The following is a 27023-nucleotide window of genomic DNA, read 5'->3' as shown; positions in this document are numbered from 1 at the left end:
TCGGACAAGTGGAATAATTTACATTTCTTATGGATGAGCCAACAACAGGAAAAAGGAAACAGATATTGATGAATTCAATCCTTCAGCTATCACAGAAAATGCCAGAGCAGTACATGCTCCACAGTGCTAGGTACATCAAGTCTTGGAAGTTCCCCTCGCAAATCATCCAGAGAACCTGCCCTTGCCTTTAAGTCCTCCCAAAAAGCCTCACCCCAGGAAGGAAGGGCCTTGAGGATCCCAGGACTACCAAGTTGCACATTTCCTCATCCGTCCCCTTTAGAGTCTTAGCAGCTGGCACACCTCAAGCTCCAACACAGCAGCTATTTCAGGCTTTAGATCGATCACCAGTACACACGCGGTCACTATTTTTACAAAAAAGAAAAAAAAAGTAAATAGATGTGGTCATTGAGGTTGCTGGTAGTCCAGAACTTCTACCACGTGATGTAGACCACATGACATTGTGTCTGTGATGCAGTGCCAGACTCTGGTTGTGCAACAAGTCACCTATCACCTCATGATGAGGCAACGAAGGCTACTACCACACAGATGCATGTTGTTCCCGTGTTCCACAGATCATTTTCCGAATTCTCAGCAACTTCATTACTGGCCAAACTACCCTCGTTCCGGTGTTGCAGGTTCTCGTGAAGGAAACCTTCTGCATGGCCCCAGGTCAGTCTGGTTCTGAAATCAAAGCTTGTACCTGTTTCCCTGAAGGAGCACTCCGGCTCTGCTGAAGTTCAGCAGTCTATCACGTACAGCAATCGTCCAGCTACAGAACCTGCATTCGGCACAGGGTATGAAAATTCAGGTAACAAAAATTAGTTTTCAGAAACTTTGGGAAATATCCTAAATGGAAGGAAAAAAGGCAATTTTTTTTTTTTTGCCAGGAAGCCAGTTAATCTCACGGTGACCAAAGAAAATAGTAAGTTTTTCTACATACACTGTTAATTCAAGTGTTTAGACCATTTTCTACATGAGGGAACCATTGTACAAGAAATGAAGAGATGAGACATGCCGAATTTGTATTATTAGCACCCACCAAAATGCAAACGCTAGTTCTGGTTGCAAAAACATTGAAAGTTTCCCTTCCATTTTACTCCTGCTAGGAAATTAAGTTTTCAAACGGACACAAAAATGCACGAGAAACTTCATTAACTGTTCCCCAAATCAGCGTCATTTGGTTTTAGGGTTTGTTTTTAGACACAAAGTAGGTTGACTGCACGTTTTTTTAAATGCATGTAGTTGAAGTAGTTTGTTTCCAGACTGAAGAGATTAACACTTGTTAAGCCTCTAGTCCAAAAGCCACGCACAAGCTTACCACTGCTTGGGGGAAGCTGCCCAGAGCTGCGCCGGGACCCTGACGCTGTGAACAGCCAGGTGCCAGGACACAACTCACCTCTACCAGTGCTATTCACATGCAAAAGTACAGAAATTCATGATAAACAACCCATATCGATTTGTCTAGGACATGTAATTTATTTTACATGACTTTTTTTTTTTTTTAGCAAGTCAATGCTTGTGACCTGGATAAATCCACTCCATCCTGACAGCGTTCCTAGTTACAAGTCCACGTGAACAGTCTGTAGCGCAGGTGTATGCTGGCCCCTTCCTTGGGAGAGATCTGCGCACCCTTTACTCCACGAATCTTAACAGTTACAGAGGAAAAATACAGGTTGTCTGACTGAAAACCCAAGTTTTCCCTTCCAAATCAGAGGTGTCACTTGTGCCTCCTTCCCATGAATGGGCACAAAGCACAGCCGAGCTGCTTGGCCAGCCTGGAGTTCTAGTGGGGAGAAGAAAAAAAAAGTTGGGATCGCTCGCCAACAGTTTCCCAAGCAATGGCCAAACAATCCACAGGCTCCAAGGGTCTCATGCCTCCTCTTAAGGTCAGCAGGTGAACATTTTTCACAAAAAAGTGATATGGATTAATCAACCAAAAAATTTTAAACAGAGCATTTAAGGTTTGCAGCTATTTTATTTACAAGTATACATTTAACACAAAGAAACACTGATATCCAAGCCTAGTTAATAGTAGTGTAACAATATGCCTCATTTTGATGATTATTCTAACCAACAAACTACACTGAAAAATTAATGCCAGTAAAATTCTTGGTCATAATATTAAGAAATACAATATATAAATTGAAAATATGATTGCTTAAAATTTGAAAATGGAAGTGAAGCCATTTGCACAGGAGTCAGAGTTTAACATAATCTGAAGGGAAAGGCTCCAAACCAACTGTTTATCTTTGAGGTTAACAGAAGAAAAAAAAAATAATAAAAAAAGAAGCATAGTTTATCCTTGAAGATAATGGGCAGTTTTGCTTCTTCAGGTAGAATGTATTCCCAGTGTTTTCAGGTTTTGCCGTGGAATTACATTACTGAGCACGAAGACTTCCCTTGTGAAGCTGCCCCATCGATTTTTTCTGCCTCCAAAATTATCCTCTTAAAAACATCAACGGCAGTCTGCAAAGAGAGAGTACAACATTAGTAGGGAAGAAGAAACTGCCGGCCTACTGAAGAAAAAAAAAAAAAAAACAAACAAAACCCCCCCCACAATTGAAAAAGTTACCGGTTTTACTGGCTACACCAGCAGATAAACGCACATCCAACACTTACTCCAAAATTGAAGAGGGAAAATACGGTAATTTCAGTTTTGAACACAACCTTTTGGAAGAAAAGTGCAACCCCCTACTCCACAGCAATCCTCAAGTATTTTCTCTGTCACTGCAGGGAGGGCAAGTTTAAACTGAGCCATAGTCACAACAGAGCTAATAACTGTAATTCGGCTTTATTTTAAATAGCAAGCTTGCACTGAGTGACTGACAGCATTGAAGATTTTGGTGCTGTGCTGCTCCAGAGAATAAACCAATTCATTTCCTCTAAGTAATCTCTCAGATTCCAAGTAATTACAGAAGGCAGCAGATTTTTCAGCTCTAAACGCTGACTTTGCACAGCCCACTACGAGGGTTACTTTAATATTCTTGATTTTCTCATCTTACCTATAGGTAAGACCAGTATTAGCCATGGTGCAAGAACACGAGGGGAAAACACGAGCCAAACTAGCCACTGTCTAATATCAAGCAATATCCTTTGATAAAGTCCTTCTGAGAGAAAGGGGGTTTACATTTTAAACAGCCTGAACCATGGGACAGCCATTGCTAACACTCAGGCTCACACAAACATCCTAGCTTACTGTATGGAACATACAGGATTAGAGAGTCCCTCTGCAGAACTGCGAGCCACACAGGTGCTATGGATCCCTGCGCTCCTTCAGTGGGAAGGCAGCAAGTACTCTCAGAGTAGGAGCCGCTTGCTCTGCTATCTACTCTGCTTGGTTTGCGCTGATTCTCCTCCCTCTATGCTGAGCATAAAGCAGTCTGGTGAAAAAGGCTCTCCCCCACCTAAGCTCCAGGCGCTGAAATGGCACGCCTGGGCTCAGAAGGGCGGTATTTCCCCAGACACACACGTGCTAGTCAGTACGAGTTAAAAATCTTGGGATGGAAAGACAATTTCCCAAGAAAATAAGCTTAACTGAAGCAGAAACACTAAGCAAGGATGTCTGACCACTTGAGTGATTCAGGAGATTTTACAGAAGGATTCGATTAAGTGTAGTTAGGTTTCTGGTGGGGTTTTGCTTGCTTGTTTTTAAGGATACTGAAAGATGGGGAGAGTAAGGTGTCTGGGACAACATCATGAACGCTACTTGTAGTAAATACCTTACACCGTTAATGTGGTATTTTCAGGATTCACTCAGTGTTAAGCGTTTTAAAATTGCACACTAGCCTCCATCAGAACACGCAGACACTACAACATGCAGCATCTGAGATTGCCTAGAACTAATTTAGGAAGAATAAATCGATACTACAGTCAAGGACAATTCTGAAGTGCTTTTCTTCTCAACAGTATTTTCAAGCTGAAGATTCACTGTATCATCAGTACTTCAGCATGTGAATCTTCAACTTGGAAACGGTCTCCTGATTATCTCAGACGTGCCATTTTAAGTTTATCCAACCTCTAGCTGTCCGCTTCATGAATTCCAAGCATACATATGTTCCTTAAAAAGGAAAGTATATTCATTATATAAAAGCAGTCATGTTATGAAAGAGAATAAAAAGGGGGTTTTGTTGCCTTTAATCAGCAGGCTGAAGAGCACCCTGTGATTTATGACTATGTGTTCTGACCTGACAGATGTTTTTCTGCCTCCACAAGGTATAATTCTTAATTGGATCCCTTCCAAATTAATCCCATTGACTGAAGTAGCCCCACAACAATCTTAAAGCAAACTTAACGAGATAAGACTGAATTTTAAAGTTCCCCGTATTTATACCATTTGTGCACAGTACTCTCTCTGGAACTATTTAAAATACTTCATCAGCTGGAAATAGATTATTCCTCCATATAATGAAGTTTCCCTGCAATCCCAACTGCCTCTGACAGAAGTGACTCATTAGTCCAGTAATGACACAACACATTTCCCTGGCAAATTAGACTCAAGGAGAACCCATGGTCAGGGCTCCAGTTGCTATCAAACTGGTGCCACTAATGAAGAGTTTCCCTTAATCCAAACCTGGTGATATACTGACTTACAAATATACTGCACCAATGCTTCCTTAGAGTTGAAATTTTCAATGGTTTCATTTTAATGCACAAGTTCTTTATATCCCTGCTTCAAAGCACCTATTAAAAAACCTCCACAACTTATTCTGTCAAGCAAGAAGCTGTACATTCTCTGTCAAAGACGTGCTGTTTCAAACACTAAGATGTAGGAGTTCACAGGGCTTGTTAATTCATTTCACAGAAAATATGTATTCACTGAGAAGGTTTAATCACTGTCCTACACTTAACCCTTAGGAATTTGTTATTCAGCCCAAATACACTGAAGTGTTTTAGAATGAGCTTTTAAACAACATAGGAAGCTGTGTTTTGTGACAAGGAATAAAGAACGCAGCCAGACTTTCTATGCATCTGTCTCCATATGGTCCAATTACAGAATGTGGGTCACACCTAGCCTACAGAAAGCCATCTGGCCTTCTTCTACCTTTCTCCCCTGAGGAAACAAAATCGATGTCAGCCTGGGCAACACGTGCTTAGCACCGTGCAAGAGACACCAGAGGCTCAACTGCTTCTGCAGATGTGTCCCATGGTGTGAGCAGGACAGACAGCTCGGGAGGTGCAAACACCCAAATCCAGCCTGCAGCTGGAGTCATCCTTTGCTATGCTCTGTTTTCCAACTATGCAACTGGTTTATTATTTCAAAGAAGAAACTCTCAACTGCTCAAACTACTGGTTTATCTTGGCACAGAACCGGGCAGAGGAACTTGAACAATAGTCAGGTGAAGGAAGAGAGGTTTTCCCTCCACCCGTTGCCACTCCAAACACACTCTCCTCAGGTAAACACGTCAGACCCCTGGAAAGGGCCTAAGATCCCAAACCACTCTGAAACATTTACTGAGCACTGCATCTTCTGAGCTTGAAGATGAAGTTACTCTTGAAAAAGAAGCAATGCCCAAGCAATTACTTTTTAAGAAAGCTCTGTTTTAGTGAGAAGCAGATTTTTTGCTACTTCTTGCCCCTTCGAAAGCAAGTTTATCTAATGAATTCTGCATAAATGGATGAATGCAATTTGGTTGCTGGATACTCCCTAAATTCCTCCAGTAAAAGCTGGCTCCCAGCTTCAACTGGGTTTAAGATCAATTTGGATTCTGGTTGTATTTCAAACAGTTACCACTTTGTTGTACTGGGATTAAGATGAAGCACTATACATGGCTTAGGTGAAACAAAGTAGGGAATTCCACAAGAAAGGCTTGAAGCTCCTGAAGTTAGTCAAAGCACTTCGATGTACCTGGTAATAATTAAGCAGCTTGAGAAGATATGACAATAATAGCCCAGCAGCGATTTAGAAGAGGCCTTTTCCATCAAGTCTCGGAATTGCCTTCTCAAAGCCCAGGGATTTCCCTAGATGACTGATACATTGCTGATATGCAGGCTCCTCCAAAAGTCTTACCAGCTCACCCTTGTCTGGAGGAGCTCGTACATAGCCTCAAATATATCTGACCTTGAGAACTCTTGCCAGCTGCTAGCATTTATCGTCACCGCAGCTTTGATCTTTGCCTCTCTCGCTTTCCATCTATTCAGTCATGCCATTTCTGGAATGAGGTATCTTTTGATAACTCCTGACAGAATAGGTCTAGTTTGCTGAAGTTAATTTATAGAACTATTTTAGTTGCCCAACGTAGTAAGGCTACGCTCCTAGGACTCTCACTGATGTGCCAAAAAGGATATTTTTTTGGCCAAAGCAGGAAGGGAGAAGAGTCAATGCTCTCCCACCCCCTTGCAGAGGGAAGAGGAGCCTTTCCTATCAGAAGCTGCTAGAGGGAATATATGCTCCAGTTTCAGCAGTTTCTTGCTAAGAGAGCTGTTATAAAGGATAGACCACATAGCCGATTGATTTCTGTCTAACCCCTGTTGCAAGGAGACCTACTCTCCTCGCTGCTATGAAGAGCATCACGGATCAGACCAGCACACTAGAAATTGTCACACTTTTGTTGCACGTTCACCAAATACAGGTGGGTAGGTTTGAGAGAGAAAGGATTAACAGACTGCCCCCCAGTCAGGAAGGTCTGAGCTCTCTGCTGAGTTCTTCAGCTCTAAATTCCCAATTCAGTCCAGCTCATCCCTTTAAGCATCAAATTAGCTTTCTGTAAAGTAAACAGAATCTGAAGCAGTTTTGGAAGGAGCTTAGACTTGATCTTGATAGGCAAGTTACATTTGCTGTACCAAGCTAGTACAGGTGATGATTTGGATGAACCTCCAAGCAAAAAGTACCAGACTTCTTTTTCCAGTAATGTTGACTTACGCAAGGTGAGCATCCAGTACCAGGAGAATGACAACATGCCCTGTTACTAAGTTCAAAATAAACCCTTCCCCGCCCCTGCCCCCCAAACCAGAGAAAGGTCTATATATCAGCTGTTTTGATCCTGTCAAATTAGGATTTGGAGGAAAAAACTGCATGAGTTCAGAAGTGCTCCTGGCCTAGCTCACAGGAAGAGATGCTACAATGCCTGGTGTCTCCTGTTCCCCCTGGTGCCTCACAGCTGGAGACTCCACACTTTGCTCTCAAAGCTCAATCTTCTACCTCTTCAGAGGTGAGCATTCCTCCACAACCATTTGTGAGGAGACTAAGGCAGCTGCCCCAGTTTTGGCCTCCTTCACACCTTCTTCTGGAGATCCCAAGCCTCCAAAGGAAGCATGACAGAGAGCCTGAAAGATGGTCATGTGCTGTGGGCGCCCCATTTCAGAAAGACATACGATCTCCCAAACTTCTGCAGCCAGACAAATTTACTAAGTGTATTCCGTACGAGGCACAATGGAGGAATTGTGTTGAAACACTTGCTTCTAACAACCTTGCACCTAAATCCAGAGGGATAGAATTTACAGTGACCTGCGACTGCTGTTCTGAAGGATCCTGCTAAAATGAAGACCTGGTAAGAACACTTTTGACAGCAAGAATGAACACAACTTCTGATTTTTTTTGTGGGATTTGTACACGACTCTACAAAATTTTGAATATCTGACGTACAATCGCCATTCCGATTTCCCTGAAGGCTACAAAGTTTGCTATATAAATTTCAGCTGGCAACATAACTTAATACAGACAGTCTGAGGCTAAGGAACAGACACAAATACATGGCAGTCAACAGGACTTTGTTAGTGCAGCAATTTAATATGCAAGACATGCCAGGCATCATATAAAGCTTGTAGCTTCTTTGCATAACCATACCCAACTTTTTGTTTTCTTGAACCAAGAACAATACAAACTTCAGAAAAGTTATCAGTAGGATATTCTGCTAGATATGAATTGCTACGCTGTTACACATTGTGAACATATGCCAAAAGAAAAAGAGTACAGGCAATAGCTTTGCCTAATCCAGAAATATTAAGTCATTTAAATTGGGGGGGGAGGAGGGGGCAGAAATCAGATGCTTTTAACTGGTTTATTCTTTATACTGTCAATTTAGTTTCCTTGGGTATGCATTTGAAACTCTCCAGCAGTACAGAGAAGATATTGAGAAATTTCATGCATTCATCATGCCCAATTCTGACAAGTTTAATTCAAGTTCCAGCCAGAAACAGAAGTACTGATAAACTAACTCCAAGTGTTCCATATCAGGAGGGGAAAAAAAAAAAAATATCCAAGTTTTTCTTCCAGGGAAAATCCAACTTTACTCAAGCAACTTGTAGAACTGTTGACAACAGACATCAGGCAAAGGCTATTTGTTTTGCTTTTGGGGACAGGGGAGAGGGAAAGAAAGGCTGCTTAAACAGGCTCTGTCCTAGCTATAGGATTGCCCTTTTGGTTGTGCTGATGTTACCAGGAAGGCCGAGGATGCGATATGCTAGGTTAAATATCAGACAATATAAGCATTTCTTCTGCATAAGGACTCATTTGTATAAAAGTAGCCTGACAATGTCCTTTTAATCTTATCATATGTCTATATTTTCAAAATGCAAAAGCTTTGATGCTGTTGAGACCTATGGGGGTGGGGAGGACAGGGAAAAAAAAAAATCACTTCCCCCCAATTTGCAGCAGTTATCCATTACTTCAAGCCCAAACTAGGAGGCTCTTGTAGCTTAGATGCGTACGGTGTCGAATCAATGACAAAGTAGGCCACAGGAACAAATTCAAATACCAGAACATATTTAGGAGGCATCTTAAAGAAAGTTAGAGCAACCAGGAATAAGGTGGTATTTAACACTTAATTAAACACTTTCTTTCTGTGACAGGAAACCAAGAAGTGTAAATGTGAGCGGGTCATATTGCATCAGATTGTGCAACTTCACAACAGCTGTATCACAGTACTGTCTGACAGCCTCTGCTGTATTCTAACATTTTTCTGTTTGCCCCCCTTACCCCCAAACCCACAAAATGATTACTCCCCACAGAGAGAGACCGAGCGTTGCCTAGCACCTTCAAACGCAAGGTCTGTCGCCTTATACCAACTCACTCCTCTGCACCGCAGTGACCTCTTATTTAAGGTAACTGCAACAGATCACAGACCCTGGTCCACTCACCGTGTGGATTCGAGTTTTGGGTTCTCACTAAGAGTTCTGCTATGTTCAGTGAAGCTTAACTTTCGGTTCTTCACTTCCACCTTCCATTTACAGCTGCATGGACAAACTTGTATACATAAACCTGAATGCAGACAGCCATTTTGTTTCCAACCATCTACACAAACTATCTGCGGAGTACATGCAAATATTTTATCTTCCTTTATTAAGTGAAACTATGAGTCATTCCATTACTTCGCTATTAGAATAAAGTGAATCTTAAATCCGTTACCTGATTTTCTTTAGCAGAAGATTCCAAGAAAGCTGCATTCCAGGATTCTGCTAAAGCTTTCCCTTCTTCATAGCTGATCACCCTGACCAAAGAGAAAAAGTATGTTTCTTTATAACTTCCAAAAGAATTGGAATTTGATACTTCAGGAAAGTCCTCAGAGTACTGAAGTACATAAAAGCATATAATAGGAATGTTTTGTGAAGTCTGATCCGAAGCATTTGCTTTTGGCTGCTGTCAAATACACTACCGGGCCAGGTAAAACTGCTATGTGACCCAGAAGAGCAGTTGTCCCAAAGTACTGCTTTGCTTTCATAACGTGTAATGTCATCTGGTATTTTACAGTTAGGGAAAAAATACACTTCTGTTACTTGTTTTGAAAAAGACAGAAGCATTAAATGACCTTCCCTGGAACCTTATAGCAAAAGTCAACATTACAACAAAAGTTCATGGCTCCTAGTTCACATTCTGGACACAATTCCTTTGCCAGTGCCTTATTTTAACCTACAATTTGATTTTAGTTATGGAAAGCCAAGAACAAAACTAGCGCATTGCAGCCACAGGAATGCCGGCTGCTGTCTTGCATTTCACACATACTGGAGTTCACATACCGTTCCATATGCAGGTCTTTTTTATTTCCAACCAGCATAATGGGTATTCTGTGAAAGAAAGTTCAGAACTTCAGAACAGTTATAGTATACTGAACAAAGTACTAGTAACATGCCTGCAATGAAATGAGATGAAAGTGTCACTACTTACTGGACTTTTCCCACCATATCCAATAACTTGCCATGGATAACTTTTATCACTTCAAAACTGCAAAATAAAGGGATGAAGTCACACATGCACTCCAATGTTTATCCTTAATACCCAATACACAAGCAATTAAATGCATATGTAGGTTGCTGTGTTTAAAACTTACTCTATGTATAGTGGCAGAACTACAAACATGCTGAAAGTCTTACCGCTTTGTGTACAACAGACAAAATGGTCCCAGAAGCAGCAAAGACCAGCCTATGCCTACCATTATAGCCTCCCCGGTTATGATACTTGCAGAAATAAATAACATTACCCAGGATCGATGCATCTAACACGGAATCACTGAAAGCCCCTCCCACCTCTCATCTGGTTTGTATCTGCTGTAAGAAATTTAACTGCTAGAGTCCAACAATCCTGGATGAGCATGTCAAATTAAAGCAGGTTCAAAGAGAAAGTATTTAAGCACACTCCATCTTGAAAGAACACACTATTTTTTAAGAACGCTTAGTTCATACAGAATTCTTTAGTTTTATTTATGTGAAAGGCAAAAAGACCCAAAATTCTGGTTTTCTATGGAAAGTGAGTAAACTGAACTGCAAGATGGTATCAAAACAGTGGTTATTCAAATACTTGTTGTCTGTTCACCTACCATGTCTGTGAGGTTTGGATGAAGGGAGGTAAGAAGCAGTACTGTGAAATACCACGAAGCCAAAAATCTCACTAATGAAATCCTCTGCATTTGACATTTAGCACTTTTGAGAACAAGCTTTAAATGGGGTTGAAGAGCAGATATGCTCCTCTAATTACATTATGGAAAAATGCTGGTACATCAAGCGCACAATTCAGATTTGAGAGAGGGGCACAGGCTCACACACGAGACGCACAATTAGACAACAAAAAAAAGTGATCGAAACTTTTCCAACTTCCAAGGTTGTTAGCTACAGGCAGTGTCTTGACTTGCACTGCATTTCAATTAGAATTGAAACTCTTAAAAATAGAGCAGCACTCAAATGCACTTCCAACTTGGAACTCTCAAAGAACTGGTGCCTAAAAACACTATTCAAACTATTTGTATCATTAAAACTTCTCACTTTTGGAACAATTAATGCTACCATATTTAAGAAGGATTTTCTGTCAAGTAGGTCAATTTCTCTGACTTCAGCAATAATTTTCAAGACTGAGTAGAACACAATACTTCTCCGTATTAAGCCAATAGTTTTAGTATATCCTATCAAGGAAACTACCTTGTAAACAGAAGCCTGATTTAGTCTGGCACAGCTTACTATTAGTAACTCAAGTACAATACTACAGATTACATAAAAATGTGGAATCAATGAAAGGACTTTAGGGTTACAAAGAGCTTATGCTGAAAAAGTATTAACAAAATTCTGGTCTTGAGAACTTGTCTTGGACTTTCATTCTTACAATTATTTCAAAAATAAGAGTTAAATGGTGCTTGGTTGTGACAAAGTTGGGAGGCATTGCTACACACAGAACTAGGTGATCCTGCAAACTGAAAGAAGAATAAAAATACTACCAAAAAAAAATTCTGCTACAGACCACAAAACTGTTTCTCAGTCTGAAGCAACAGGAAAGATCTAGCGTGCTAGCCACAGGGTAACTGAATCACTACCACAGTACGATCACTGTTTCCCTTCCACTATTAGGTGTGTTTCCAGCATAGCCAGAAAAACGCCATGCCACAGCACAGCACCCTGGCGAGTCCTCACCTGAGGTTCCAGTCCACAATGCTGCCAAGTGTTCTTGTTCAACTTGGGCTCTCTATTTCCCAATTCTGTGTACCTCTCTGCTTGCGTAGGATAGTTCACGAGCTCCGGTTTTAGTAAAAATACTACGAATAAACAACTGATCTTTGTTGACAGATCAAGGCAGAAACCAAAAGAGAACTGCTATGTAAACTCAAATACAATTCTGACACAGAAACAAGTTGCTAAGAATTGCCAGGAATTAAATTGGCTTGAACAAATCAACTCAACCTTCTCGAAAGCTTTTCAGATTAATAAGGCTAGAAGGAGCAGGGACACACTTTAAGACAGATATTGACCAATCCAAAGAGCATTATCACATCAAGTTGTGAAACGACAAGAGATTTGGAGAACATAAGACGTCCCTTCCAGTTCTGTCAAGCAAATAAGGTTACAGCAAACAGCTCAATGTGTGAAATATAACAAAAAATATTACTAGCTGTCAGATAAACGTGTTACACAAAATCATAGAACCTAGCAAGATACAAAATTGGAATTTAATTAAGCTGAAGTAGAGCAAAAGCCTTCCAGCAACCTTGCTGGGGAGAGCCTGGGAATATGAAAAATGTAGGGCGTTAGCTTCTACTCAAGTCCCATTTAAACTTCCCACTGGAGGTTAGCAGGGAAGATGATCATTTTAAAAGGGCATTTCTATTGAGCTTGCTGTCAAAGCTCTCACCCCTGATGGATCAATACCCAGATCAATATACACACTTTGAAGTCAAGACAGACAGTGACTGTAATTTGATTGCCTGGGCAGGTCATGTAAGCTACCAGAGTACTGTGGCAGTTCTTTCCTATTGCCCAACACAGTCTTGATACAGAACATAAGGAATTGAACAAGATAGGATCACTGAAACTTGAAATCTGAAGGAAGAAAAAAAAAAAAAAAAGAAATAAACAGATCAAGATGAAAATACTATCTACCTACAGTCTTAAGATACCTTGTTCTGTTAGTATTTTCACCATAATTTAGTTTCTTTGACTGAATGCTACCACAGAAAACAGACTTTCATTTCTTTATCTGGGCTGCTAAGCTCAAGACATCATGAGGCAACAACTGGAGTAGCTGAAAAAAAGCATGTCCTTCAGCTGCCAGCTAGGGAAAGCACAAGCTGCAGAAGCCTCCAAGGATCTATGCTGATTTTAGTCAAAGACATTTTTGTCCTCACAGTACCACTTATCAATGAACATTTTTCTCTTCACTTCAGGAGCGGAGGATTGTCTACTTAAGGCTGCGAATACAAACTCCTATTTCACAGAAGTTATTCATCGCCAACAATGAAGCTCTGATTTAAAAAAAGGAGTTAGGTAGTTTAATATCCCTAACCATACACAAAAGCCTAACATCTGTTGTATCTCCTCCAGATCACATCTGCCTGCCCTTCGCTACTTTGGAACTGAAGATGAAAACCAGGAATGAAGGACTGCCAAAACCTGTTCGACATTAAAGACCTTGCAAGCAACCGAAGTTTATAACCAGACCGTACCCTTTCTTTGAGAAGCACAGAAGAACCAACAGGCAAGTTGTTTTACTTGCATTTTATGACTGTCTGCTAAAGAGCATTTGAGATGACCAGTTTTGTCTGCTTCAGAGAAAAGACATAGAACGCTTCAGCACTCGCAAAAAGCTGATCAGCTTTCGTGCATGTGGAAGGGAAGCATGAACTTCTAGTTGAAGAGAGTGAAAGGCCTACGGTCTTAATCATTTTACTCAAACAAAAATTTAAAAAATAGGATTATTTTGGCTGTCATAACAAAGATACCATACTAGAAAATACTAAAAAAATTAAGATCTATTCAAGAATGACCAGCATTTACACAAAGCAATACAACCATATGAAAGGGAAAAAATAATGGAAGATGATAAAACCTTGCGAAGGCTGAGATGCTTCTTGCAAGTAAATGACTCCAGCTACGATGGACTGTCCTCACATCAGAATGGACTGCAGCCAACAGCGAGGACAAAACAGATCTCTGGGAAATTTTTCAAGTATTATATTTACCGCAGCATGGCAAGAGTAAGTCTATAGGCCAAGAGTCATATATTGATATATTGCTACTTATATGAAAGTTTCTGATGGTTAACCAGAACAATCCAAGCTAAGAAGTCAAAGAAATCTCAGTACTCTAACAAGCTACAAAGCTGCGGGATCGATCTAGAGACTCATTGGGTACTTCACATAAATGAACAGTGCCCTTTCAGTTCACACTCAAGTCCACCTTTTTATCTGATGCTAGAGCAATGAACTCTATACTTGTTCCCAAAATCATTCTATGTACTTTTACTTACACCTCAAAACAATGTAGTTCAGCACTGTCTTGTTTCTTACGCAGTACCTTGCATATTAGTCTGTAAAGTGCCTGTGACACTTGGGTCTGAGGGGAAATTTCTGAAAACCCATTAATTTTTATTTCCATTATACTTCTAAGGGAGAGAGAGATTCAATGAATTAGACACATGTAAAGAAAACAGAGCAGAGGCAGGAGCTGAACTCAGAATATATCTGGTTAGTAACTGATCCAGACAAACACAACAGATTTTATTACCTTTTTATTGACGTGACTGAATAAACAAGAATGTAGCCATTGATGTCTATGGAGTACGTCTGAGGAAATATGGAGTATTCATCCTGTAGAAGGAGTAATGCATTTAAAATTACTTATTGCCACAGCTTGTAACTTGATGCTAGCAGATCACCAGCAGTTAAGTTTGTCTATTTGTAAGACGTGAGGTGCAGGACCATTTTGTATAGGTAGCACTTTCAGAATTAAGTTTTTTTCATCATAACACCAGATGTGGAATCTTTACCAAATTAACAGAAAGCTAAGTCAGTCTGTATACTCCAAAATTTAATCTACAGCTTTTTTGGTTTATTCCCTCTAAGACTATGGATCAGCCAAAGCTATCCCAAATCCTCTTACCCTGCTTAATTATCAGTTTATATATTAGTACAGAACATCCACTCTATCCTACCACTAATTAGCAATTACATCTCTTATCTTGCTAGTGATACATTTCAAATTCCTAATTTCAACAGCTGACAACAGGATCTAGCAGTTCATCATTTCAAGTGGCACTGATCACATCTAAATTACCCAAGGGGTCTGTTAAGAAGCAAATAACTGTGGCTCACCAACTAACTAATGCTTATCAACAGAAATAAGGTTATTAGTTGCTTTACAACAACTAGAAACTTACATTATATGGCAAGTATTTAATTAAAAACAAACCCCCAGAAAACTTAATCACTGAATTTATTACCCCTGTACAAAAGGAACTGACCAAATAGGTAAATGAACCAGACTGACATATGGCAGAAAATGCAACACAAATACTATGAGTCCCATGTTAAAAATCAAATTGTTCTAATAGATGTTCCCAGGAAACACTTCCATTTTGACAAGAGCCATACTTCTTAATGTACGAGTTCTCAAATTTTTAAACCTATGCTTCTCAAGATGTTAATTTTAGCTTAAGATCACATAACCTCTCTGTATATTGTCGTGACTGAACAGATAGAGCAATGCAATCACGCAGCTTAAATCTAGACAGCCAAAAGGAATCAAACTTCCTTAACTGGCAAATGAGGAAAAACCCTTTCTAAATCAACTTCACAGATTCAGCCAAAAAAGTCTGAAAGAATAACATGACAAAAGATGCCCTTATTTGCCTTTATTGCTACACACTGAGGGCAGCCCTCCCCCAGCTTCACTGAAATGCCAAACTGCCACTTCAGTTGGCAGTGTAATCCCAAAGTCAATACAGAAGGGATCTGAACTACTCTGCATGTAAAACAGGTGAAAGTGCAACTCTGTAGTTGTTTGACTTTACCCGGAATTTCTCAGGATTGCCCCACATACAATTTGGTGTTAGGTAAGATTTCCTTTTGCGCCCCTCTTCTGTGATCCTGTACCAAGACTCCTGTTTAACTGAACTATGCAAACCTGAACAGATAACCATGAAAGGTAAAAAGGCACGGGACAGAAGATGAGCACCAAGAAAAGTAAGTGCCATAACCTGAACTGTTTCTAATTCATTACTTAATTTTTAGCTTGTTTGAAGAAGGAAGGAAAGCTGCTATGCTTCCTGGAACTTGTGGGTCAAATTAAGAACTTTGCCAAGAGATAAAACAACATACCTATAACTTTTCAAGTCACAGCCAAGTTTTCAACTATGTCAAATCTACAATATAATCCTTGCTATGCTGTATACACACAAGGACACCCTATAGATTATTAAGCAAGACAGACTTGAGAAAGAAATCTGTCCAAGCCACACTTTCTATCAATTCTCCTCTCTGTGTGAGCCAGAACTCAAAGTTCAAGTCACTGTTAGGAAGAATCAAATTTGAAAACAACCACAGGCTGAGAAAGAAGTTATTTTGGTTTTACAATACTGTATGACATTACAGTAGACACAGACAGCAATAGAGGCATGTTTCCAGTGAAGTTACACTGCCTTCCCAGAAGGCCCTTTCTTCCTCAAAGAGAAATTTTACTTTTATCACTATGCTACAATTGGAGATGCAAGACAAGCACACTCACATTGGCACAAAGTGAAGTCTATGGAGGCTGCTCTGCTGCTCACACCTCTCAGCCTGCCCATCTCTCAACCTCACTCTCCTCTGCAGAACATTCCCCATCAAACAATCTTGCCCCAGAACGTGTGGCCAGTATTGTGTTTCTAATCACTTCAGACACCTTCAACAGATTGTAAGTGGATATAGTGTTGCTGATTAGCACCACAAGCTGACACCATATAAACGCAGCACGGTTATTCTTAAGTCACATGGTTCTCTTCAAAGAAAGTGATCAAACATACCTAGAAGGTTACAACCCTTCTGAATCGTGTCCCAGCTATGAGCAAGTGCCCTGCAGCTTTAAAGTCTTAAGTGCTAGCAGCATATTTTACAACACTAACATTGTTTAACACTACTTACTCATAGTTTGGAAAAACCCAAAGGCATAGTATCAGAAATCATGGAAGGTAAGAACATATAAGCAATAAAAAATTTAGGATAAAAATACAGGTGTTTAACAGTCCCTGTTCTGTTTTTTTTCCTAATATAGTCTCTCAAAAGACAGGAGACTCCTGTGCATGGAGCGTGCAGTTCAGGTTCAGCCAAGCAGCACTATATAATGAACACCTCTACTTCACGAAGCTACTGACCACGCTACAGGACACACGTTCACTGTCTCCTCCTGCACTCCCTGTCATTACGTGAAGGCTCAGCAGCACACATGAATCAACACTTACTTAAAAATGTAAACAAACTGCAGTAGTTTACTCGGAGCCCGGTAAGTACTACCTGTACGCATTTCTGCCTACTCCCCATGACTATTTCATGGATACGAGTCACGGTGGCGTAGCTGGAGCACACAAATAGGAAAGTTATGAAAAACTTCTCCATGGTTTACTGAAGTGACACTTTTTCATCTAAAGCAAGACTGCTAGTTTAGTCCATACATATCAAGCAAACTACTTCGGAACTTTTGGTACATCAGACTTAAGGCAGTTCCTTCTACACTTTTTTTTTTAGACATAAGTTCAATAGACAAGAAAAAACTAAAACAAACAAAACCCAAAGCAAAGCCTTTAAATAAACACTGTAGAAACACTGTGACTTCAGTCACTTCATACTGCCTTGTTGTTTAGTCACTGATTTAAGATAACCTTCACTTCTGAACGTATGGTCGCTACCAACTTCGCTCTACAGGAGTATAAATACCTGTTGTCTTAACTCTGAAGAAAAAGTCAAAGAAAGAAAGATGACTTACTTGGCCAGCAGTGTCAACCAGCTGAAGATGATATTCTTGGCCATTTACTGTGATCAGTTTTGTAAAAGCTAGAATAAACAAGAAATACATAAACATGTCAGAATTATACACAAGGAAGCGATCAGAAGTCACTCATCTATGCCGTCATCAGCTGAGGCACTAAGAAAAAGAACTTTAGTTACAGGCTTTAAAGTAGCAGTAAAAAACTAGATCAGGCGACTGTACTTTTAACTAGCACATTGCAGACAACGAAACTCAGAAATTTACTTTTAACATTTCAAATTTCAGAAGATTCTTATGCTGGAAGCAGCAGTTTCTCCTTTACTTACTCAAAGGCAAACAGCAAAAAAGGTTTTTTACATGCATTTCTAAGAGACTTCCAGGCAACTGTAATTTGTGATAACACAAGACACTTACAATTAGGATCAAAGCTAAGTGTGAATTTATTCTAAGGTATTTTCCCTGGTTTCCATGCAGTTTAGCACAATCAATTTCTTAAATCTAAATACCATGAGGTAAGTGATCTGGATTAAAGAAAAAAAAATATTTGAGGGCTAAAACACACAGAACTTAACTTATGAATACATTAAACCTAAATAATGAGAAATTAGCTAGAAGTTCACCGTGCTGCTTTCACATTTGCCATATCTATCCTCAGCCTATCTAGTCCTCAGTCACGAAGTACATTCAGTCCCTAAAAGCAGTGAGAATTGCTTCTCTTCCTTGGATTCATGAAATGCCAACGCGCTGTGAGCTGAGGAATCTTACTCAGTGTTTGTATTATGCAACTGCAAAAGCAAACAGTGTCATGGCTCTTGCAGGAATAATGTACTACCGAGCACTACGTGTACCAACCAGAGCACACAAACCTGGCTGCAGAGCTTCACTTACTGGACAGTACTAACACACTGAGTAAAGTTTGTGTTGTCTTCTTGTTGAGGTGGTTTTCCCAAATACTAATATTCCTAAGAAGCTTCATCCTTCACTGCAGTGATGAGCAAGGAAATAGGTAACACTGCAGTGACCTGCTCATCATACTCCAAGCTGTCCAACAGCTTCCTGAAGCTGCAAAGCTGAATGTTCTCGATCCTGCTGGGCAGTCTCCTGCCTACGCCTTCTGGGTTTTGTACAGGGTCTTGTAGAAGCTGAAGTTTGCGAACTTTCCTCCTCCCTGCCAACGTTCCTTGCCCTGTCAAGTCTCCACAATGTGCGTATTATTCCAAGTAAGTGGGCTGAAATATCTGAAACTGGAGGTTTCAACCCACCTAGTAAATCAAAGCACCCTTTTTCAAAAAAAAGGAACAATTCAAACAGCAAAGCCAAACTAACACAGAGCATCTAAACAAACAGCATAATGCGTACCTACAGTTTCCATTGCCATACTGACAAGTGCAATGTGAAATGGAGCCTCAAAGAGAGAGCTCCTACCTTACCCTGCCTGTCCCCTAAGAAAGCTGCTGCAGCACACACAAATGTGACCTGCTCTCAAGTCACCACCTGGCCGCTGTTGTCATTGCTGCACAAAAATTTTAGGGTTATGAAGCAAGAATCCACAACAGGTCTTTGCCTTGGATGAATACTGTGGTGGGGGACCGAAGCAACCGTTTCTTTGAACGGATGTTAACACGTAGTGTTGCTATATACAGTATCACTGCTTCAAGACAGAGGGAAAACAGATTCATTTGGAGACATGCTGCATTAACAGATATATTAAAAGTAACAGTCTCTCTCTAGTCTCTTGACACTTCGCATACACATCAAAGCACTCTGCAATCAAAGTAGCTTCAAAAGCCTCATGAAGTTAATATTTAAAAAAGGGACAGAGACAGATGGCAGCTTTTTCAGACTATTCTAGAAGCCTAGAATAGACCCAGCAAAGACATCATCATCATCAGTACTGGAAGCAGAGTGTGATAGAGCCAGGGGAAGGGAAGCAGTGGAGGAGTCACCACAAACTGGGTGAGGAGAACTGTTAGTTCAGTGCAGAGGCTTGTAGCACTAGGAACAGCCCACTGCATGAACACAAATCTGCTTTGATGCAGTCATAATTAATGACTCCCATTTCTTTGCTGAAGCTTTTTAAAAATAGTCCTGGTAAGAATTTCATTTAAGGGAAAAGACTGCAGCTGTATTAAATGTGTTTAGCGATCCACAGATCCCCTTGAGCCAGAGGAAGTCTTCACTTCTAATTCCATCACCTACCATCCTGGGACACATTGCCTTCTGCTGCGCCCATGAGCAAGACAAACAACCGATAATACGGCACAGTATGGCTCTTCCTAGTATGCCAAGGAGAGATCTCAGCAGACCTGAACAACCTCTGCAGCCCTCATCGTAACGTAAGCATCTGCAAAAAGAACTAAAGCCATTCTGCTGTCCAAGAAAGTCCTGGTAACATTACATGCAGAGCGCAGTCCTGAATGCTGCTACAGTTCAGCAGAAGTGTAACTTATGCGGCTACTGCATCAGCTGCTGATCATCGTACCCTAAGATCGAGTAAATTGATTAGACCAACATGAATGAAATTATTTCCATATGCAACTCAAGAGACAGCTGCTGTGAAAACAAGACATTATGATAAGAAATCAGGACCAGGTATATGAATGCAGACTTTCACATCAATAGTGCCACTGAGTGAAGATACGAGAGTAGTGTGACGTTATTCCCACAGAGCTACTTGCTGGTAGCTAAGTACAGCCACCTCGTAAGGGCTCCTCAGTTACTACTTTCTGCAGCCCTTTCTACTTGTCTTCATTCCAAAGTCAATGCCTATCCCTAATCTGCCAGGACATCTTTTACAACACTAAGATGTGTAATGCAACGGAACTATTTTTAATTTTTCTCAGAAGACTCATTCCCAGCCCTTGAGAAGGCTGCTCATTAGCCACTCCTGGGCAGATGCATTCTGCACCCTTCCAGTGCAGCTGCCATGACGTGCATGGAAGAAGTTCAGCCTTAAAGATGCTTCTACCAGACCACCTACAGGTATCCCCTTCACAACTACTAGGGTGCCTCCAGCCCCCTCCCCCTTTCTAATATGTTTCTACTCACAATTGTATTAAAAAATAAGGGATGGAGGTAGGAGTCCTTGGGGGAAAGAGTGCTCCTTCCCTTAGGGAGCTACTGAGCCTGCTTAGGGGAGAAAGGAAGACAGACCATGGCACAGTGCTAGAAGCCTCTCCGAAACTGCAAGAAAAAGTAGAAAGCAGCCAGGCAGGCTTCAGAGGAGCTGGAGGAAACATTTTTGAGACTTGGGCAGTCAAGTCAACTTTTCTGCAACACAAAATCACTGAGTTAATGACAGCTAAAGACATCCCTGCAAAGATGGGGGTGGGAGGAGTTATGTGCACATCTTCATTATCTATTCCTTCTGACCTATTTGCTTTGAGTTCCAAATTAAGATTCTACTTTTTATTCCAGTCAAATTTTTGAGTTTTAAATTGTTCTGGTCTTAGCTCATCTGAGCTAATCTGCTTTCAGAACCCCATCCAGCTCAGTGTCCACATCAACTCTCTCTACACACTCCTGCTCTGCAAGGATCTTCCTTCTCTTTCCAACACTCCTGCAAGTAATCGCCCCCCAACAAGTCTGTCTCAAGAATAGCCACCCTTTGTGGTGTCACTCCCATCGGGACATTCAGAAAGGGAAATTCTACTTTGCTAAGCAATTAACTCTCACCTCCACTGCTGCAACAAAATGCTACAAGTTACTCTTCCAGAAACACAAGTTTAATAGAAGCAACTAAATTCAACATGCTCATTAACTTAAATGAACCAACTTTTCTGGTTCAAATGTAATATAAGAAAAGGAAAGGGTGAAAAGCAGCAGTGAAGTGGTGATGACTTTGTTAACAAACACTAAGTGAAGCCTGATGCAGCTTATTTCCCCTTTACCACTTCCAAAGAAGGTAGAGATTTTTACACCAGAAAAAATGAAACTACTAGAATATTAGATCTTATTCCTATTGCTCAAGGCTTATATGCTATACAACTCGTTCCTGAAAGAGCTTAACTATAGCTTGCCTTCTATACAATTTAGCTTTACACTCAATTTTTTTGTACAAGTTTTATTATTTGAAGATGAAGATTATAAAGATTAAGCTACCAGCAGTCCTGCAGTTTTCTACCCTTTCATCAGTGCTGGTAGAATACCATAATAAATGATCAGTAACAATTTTCTGGAGGCAAAATGGAAATCACATAGGCCAGACTATTTTTTAGCATGTATTTTTTTCATTTCCAAGTTTTGTGACACTAAAGTAGACCCAGTCACTAGATGAAACTGAAAAGGCTTTATAACCTGCTATAAAGCACTAGGAAAATGCAACATTCCTCAATACCACCCCTTGTATAGGAATCTGGACTTCTCAACCCCTTTGCCAGCATGGTCAACCAGATTTGACATTACAAGCTGTAATGGAAAACAATAAAGTTGTTGATTACATACTTTGTGTCTTATGACCCCACACAGAATCATAAACACAGCTGGTAGTGTCAGAAGATTGATCAGAGATTTATATTTAGAAAAAGCATTTTAAAAATTTAAGAACTTAAGTCAAAATAATGATTTTGTACTAATCCCATCAAAATTAGTTTCACATGTCTTTTTCAACACAAGATATCTTCAATATATTTTAAATTTTAGTGATTAAGTTTGAAAGTGTTATATCTCTTCCATTCTTCACAGAAGCATTTTTAAAACATTCTCTCTATCAGGCCTTACAGGGCTTAAGGATGGGACAGACATCCACTGTTTTGAACCTCAGGGCACATCTTTTATGTTTTCAATCCCTACTTCCCAGCAGAACAGCCCTTCAATTCTCTACCTTTCAGAAAGCAAATTCCTCCAGCCCTGTCACAAATCACAAGACTTTCACCAAATGAATAATACTGTTTGTTTTCCAAACAAGTAAGAAATCGAGTGAAAAGGTAAGCCTTTTTAGATGCTGCCGCCCAACAAAGCTTTTGCAGCCATGACATACTCAATGTTTAGAATTCAGATCAAGCAAGCAGTACAGACTACAGGAGTCAAGTAAGAGCAGAATTCATCCAGAGTGTATTTTCCTGTAAGTTAGGAAATGCTACCAGTGTGAGACATATGACTACAGAGTTACTAACAGCAGTTACAGACAACAGGTATCTGTGGACAAGAGCTTGTAAAGGATGAAACAAGCCAACCTTGTACCAAGGTGTCAAAATCCTAAAACAAGATATAGATTCAGTATTTTGGAAAGATTTTGACCCCATGTCTCTCAAGCTTTATTCATTCCCATACACCTGCATAAAACTAAAAGATTACTTTCAATAATTTGCATTTATATAGCACAGACAGTGAAAAATAACTTGTCCCAACTGATATTAAGATTTAAAATACAGAAACTTAGTCCCCAATATTTTGTTAGCAGCTTTAATTCAAAGCAAACCTTAATTTATAGTTCTAACAAAGTAAAAAGGGATGATGGGAAGTGTTAATGCTAATGACATCTGTATAAGGACTAAACAGATCATTCAGGTCAAGAGGTAAATTATTCACCCTGACTCACTAAAGCAAATTTAGAGCTTCTCAAAAAGTAGCATTTGAATTTTAGTTCTAAGCAATAAAATAATTCTGAGTAAAATATCCCGATGGCTCCTGATTTGTAATTATCACCATATATATCCAAAAGAAACCTTGTTCTGCTGATTATTTCATTCGAACTTCTGTAGTATCACATAGGCTTAACATCCCACTGCACGAGTTCGAAACAGTAAAAATGTATGCTACCACTGCATTTCAGAAGCCATTAAAATACAAGAACTCCAGCGCTATGATCATGATATCAAAGTTTTATTTGCCATGATTAAAGCGAGCCAATGTGATCAAGTTACTCAGCACCACAGTTGCTCAAGTATTTTGTGACTACTGCTAGCTCAGAAAGAGGTGGTTGGATTGTAATGAACACCAGGTAACTTGCCTCTGAAGTGACTTGTTGGTCTTGGCAGCATTTTTTGTATTAGTATCTTTACTCACCCGCTATGCTAGCTATTCACAAAGGCACTAATATTGAAAAGAAACTGCTAAGACGAAAAAAGACACTTGAGAAGTCAGTTACCCAGTATCTGTAGCAAGCTGACTGTGCACCAGGCTTGTTATCAAGCAGTTGGAAATGAGTAATTTAAAAGACTATCGTGTTACCAGGGCCACAGCATGTCTGCCTTCCAAGGTAGTCATTTGCTCCTGACTGGTGTTGCTGGCTTTGCATGCATCTGGATATACTGATCAAATGAAACATTTGATATTTTGGAACAATTGTATATAATGGCACATGTTCATATAGGTATGAACTAGATAACTTGAAGTGCCCTGACTATACCGGGGGTAGCAGATGTCCAACAATGTACATACAATACAAGAAAGGAGATGCATTTTAGGTTGAGTAGGTGTTCCTTCATTTAATGTTAATACATAAATGCCCACATAAGTAATATGTATAACCACAGTGGCTTCTGATAGAAGTTAGGTACAGAAGAACAGCTTGTCAGTTATTTACTTACTGTTCTCTATGGTTGGATCATATGAATCAACAAACTGTCCTTCCACAAACTGAATCGTCAGTGAAGATTTTCCTGTAAAAAGCAAGGAAAAGATAATTTGTATTGAAACAAGTCTTCAGGCTGTTATCACTTTATAGTTACTTAGATACACTAATATTTTTATAAGAGCCAATACGAGCTTTGTATGGTTCATTTAAACATCTATACATGACAACTGACCTATTTTTAAATGAACTGGCTATTCCTAGTAACTGGGTCTCCCGAACATATAAAAAGTAGTGCAAGAGCTACTTGGCATGTGCTCTGCTTTTGTTTTAACATAGCATAATTTAAGTGCCTCCTCCAGTTTAAAACACATCTAAAAGTAGCAGTGTCCAATCCTCATAAAACTAAATTTAACAAACTGTTATACTTGGAAGGCTTTTCTGTTGAGAAGCAAGGAAAACTAGAAATTATTTTCAGTCATTGCACAGAGAACTAGAAACTTGCATGGAATTAGCCAAATTTGGTTTGACTAGGAGATTGGACGTCTTCCCCATGATAAAAGGATGATCTCAGAATTCTTGAGATCAATATACTCTCTTCTTCTATTAACCCTCTTAATGCCACACTACAACAGACTGGTGAATGCTGTATTTTAAGTACAGTGATTGAGGGGGCATCATTGGATTTTTTATTTTGAAAGCCATTTAACTGCTACTTTTGCAGATAACGTTCCCTATTTCAATTACACTGATCTGATCATATACCCCCGAATAAAGAGTAATGCAAGATGCTGCACACAGTAGCAGACTGAAAAAATGAAAACTAATTTAGTCTTGAAAGATTTTTCAAGATGGTAAAAATGAATCACATACATTGACCATAAAAAGTACCTTTAAAGTTCTGCAAGTGAAGACTTTTCAAAGCATTACTGAAGTCTTAACACAATTTCCATTACAGCACATCTTCTGCATTTGGGAATCTACTAGATCCTATTACATTATGTTTACTGGACAAATACACTCTTACAAAGATTGCCAAGTGCATTAGCTGCTTTTGGACATGAGCATATTCTTCATTCGCCTTTACGCTCTTCTCCTCAGCAAGAAGCACAAACAAAATATAACCTCAAATTACAATTTAGACTCAAGACCATCCTACTCAGTGGAAGCTGTTCAATGACATCATAAGTAACCAATGTTATGGATAAACTAGTTTACAGTAAAACTATCTTCAAGAATTGTTTTGGATAAAGATTGCCCACTTGCAGTGCTTAGACCATGTTATGTTTATATTTTGCTGTAGAAAAAGTTATTTCCCAAACATTCCTTCAGGAGATAGTAAAAAAAAGTTTCCACTTCCAACCCCCCCCCATTCTTGCTTCACCATACAAGGCTCTTGACTTGTTCACATTTGACTTTTTATTCTTATCAGCATACTTAGCAAGTCATTTTGTTAAAGACATTCTAAAAAACTGCAAGCCAAAGTACAAGGATGAAAGTGATGCAAGGGAAGTTTGGCTTAATATTTATAATTACACATGCAGTCCATTCCTTCATTAACTGCAACACTTCCACAGTTTAGTTCTCCAGGAGGAAGGAAGAAAAACGTTACACACTGCGGATTTTCCAACAGCCATAGCCTTCATCAACTCAGTGCCTAGTTTATTTTAACATCACTGCCCAGCTCTGCCATGCTTATCCCTCTGCTGTCTCCTATCAATCATGCCAGTTTATTCAAAATACAATGCTAAGAACCCCAGAAAACTCCCCAAAAGACCAAACAGCACACAAGCTTTTAAGAGTTGCTTTTTCCCAAATCAAGTTCTTAAATACCATTTTCTGATACACCTAACAGCACAACTAAAGGTGTCATACTCACTGTGCATGAGTTTAGAGAACATCACACTTTAAATTGTTGCTCCAGCAAGGAGATGGCGGGGGGGGAAGCAACCATGACATCCGAAATCATCCTAATAAGGACACACTTAGAACCAAGACTATGCATCCCAGCAACTTTCCGAAATGGTACATTTCGGACACCACTTAGAGAGTGAATGAACTTTTGAGCTATTTCTTCTTCAGCTATAAGCTTATGAAGTTGCTACACAGAGTTCATGCTTCCAAATCTTTGCCAATACCAGCACATTAAGCAGTCCACGTTAAAATGAAGTTAACTATTCCTATATTAGGCTGTTATAACTTCAGGATAAGAAGAGCTAAGTTAAGCACAGATCATCACTAAGTATTTTTCCTCCTGAGAAGGATCCTAAACTAACCAAAAGACTTGACTGCTACTGCCTGTCTGTGCTAAATCTGGAAACCGAATACTAGAAGTCTGAGCCAACAGAAAATGCTGCATTTAATATCCAGCTGTATTAATTACTGCTTTCCTCCTGAAAGTGAAAGAGGAGGAAACAAAACCAGACAAAACCAGTGTTCTAACACTCTCCTCCTAAATTCCTCCAAGCTTTGTAACAAGCCTTCCAGCAACGATGTGTTTGTGATCACAAGAGGATGCCTGCTTTCCTAGATGAGCCACAGGGAAGCTCTCCAGTCTTGGATTCAGCCACGTGCTCCCTCAGGATAAGTGCATGTAACAGTATCCCACTAAACCAAGGCTTCCAAAGGGGACATAAGAAATTTAAAACCTAAGCCATTAACACCCTGCTGCCCTGTCTCAGCCCATGTCCAAGAGCAGGCAGGACCATGTAAACAACAGCTTCGCTTGAACTTTGTCCCACAGGTTTTATTCCAGGCCTTTGACCTATCCTCGTGGACAGAGAGGAAAATTAAGCTGACAGTTTACCTCCTATCTCCTCTTTCCCCAGAAAGATCGAGCAACATTTTCAGAGAGAATTAC

At 39.9% G+C, this 27023-nt stretch overlaps 1 protein-coding gene across 3 annotated transcripts in view; it reads right to left on the bottom strand.

The window, feature by feature from the left end:
* Positions 1-1955: 1955 nt before the first annotated feature.
* RHEB (Ras homolog, mTORC1 binding) overlaps positions 1956-27023 on the bottom strand; it is a 42419-nt gene continuing 17351 nt past the window's right edge. Inside the window, exons 1-8 of one of the 3 annotated variants that reach the window (XM_054818190.1) lie at positions 26043-26631; positions 24180-24251; positions 17647-17714; positions 14416-14498; positions 10100-10156; positions 9952-9999; positions 9344-9425; positions 1956-2466 (exon numbers count right to left, since the gene is read on the bottom strand). In XM_054818190.1, coding sequence (XP_054674165.1) covers positions 2374-2466; positions 9344-9425; positions 9952-9999; positions 10100-10156; positions 14416-14498; positions 17647-17714; positions 24180-24251; positions 26043-26064 — 525 coding nt within the window. In that variant the 5' untranslated portion in view covers positions 26065-26631 and the 3' untranslated portion in view covers positions 1956-2373. Of the gene's footprint in view, positions 2467-9343; positions 9426-9951; positions 10000-10099; positions 10157-14415; positions 14499-17646; positions 17715-24179; positions 24252-26042; positions 26632-27023 lie in introns of those variants that run through there. The other 2 variants (XM_054818189.1, XM_054818191.1) reach the window with 2 other exon arrangements.

The sequence above is a fragment of the Grus americana genome, chromosome 2 (assembly GCF_028858705.1).
Source record: "Grus americana isolate bGruAme1 chromosome 2, bGruAme1.mat, whole genome shotgun sequence".
NCBI lineage: Eukaryota > Metazoa > Chordata > Aves > Gruiformes > Gruidae > Grus > Grus americana.
Note: the sequence above shows the minus strand (reverse complement) of the source record. Positions and strands in the feature narration are given on the sequence as shown.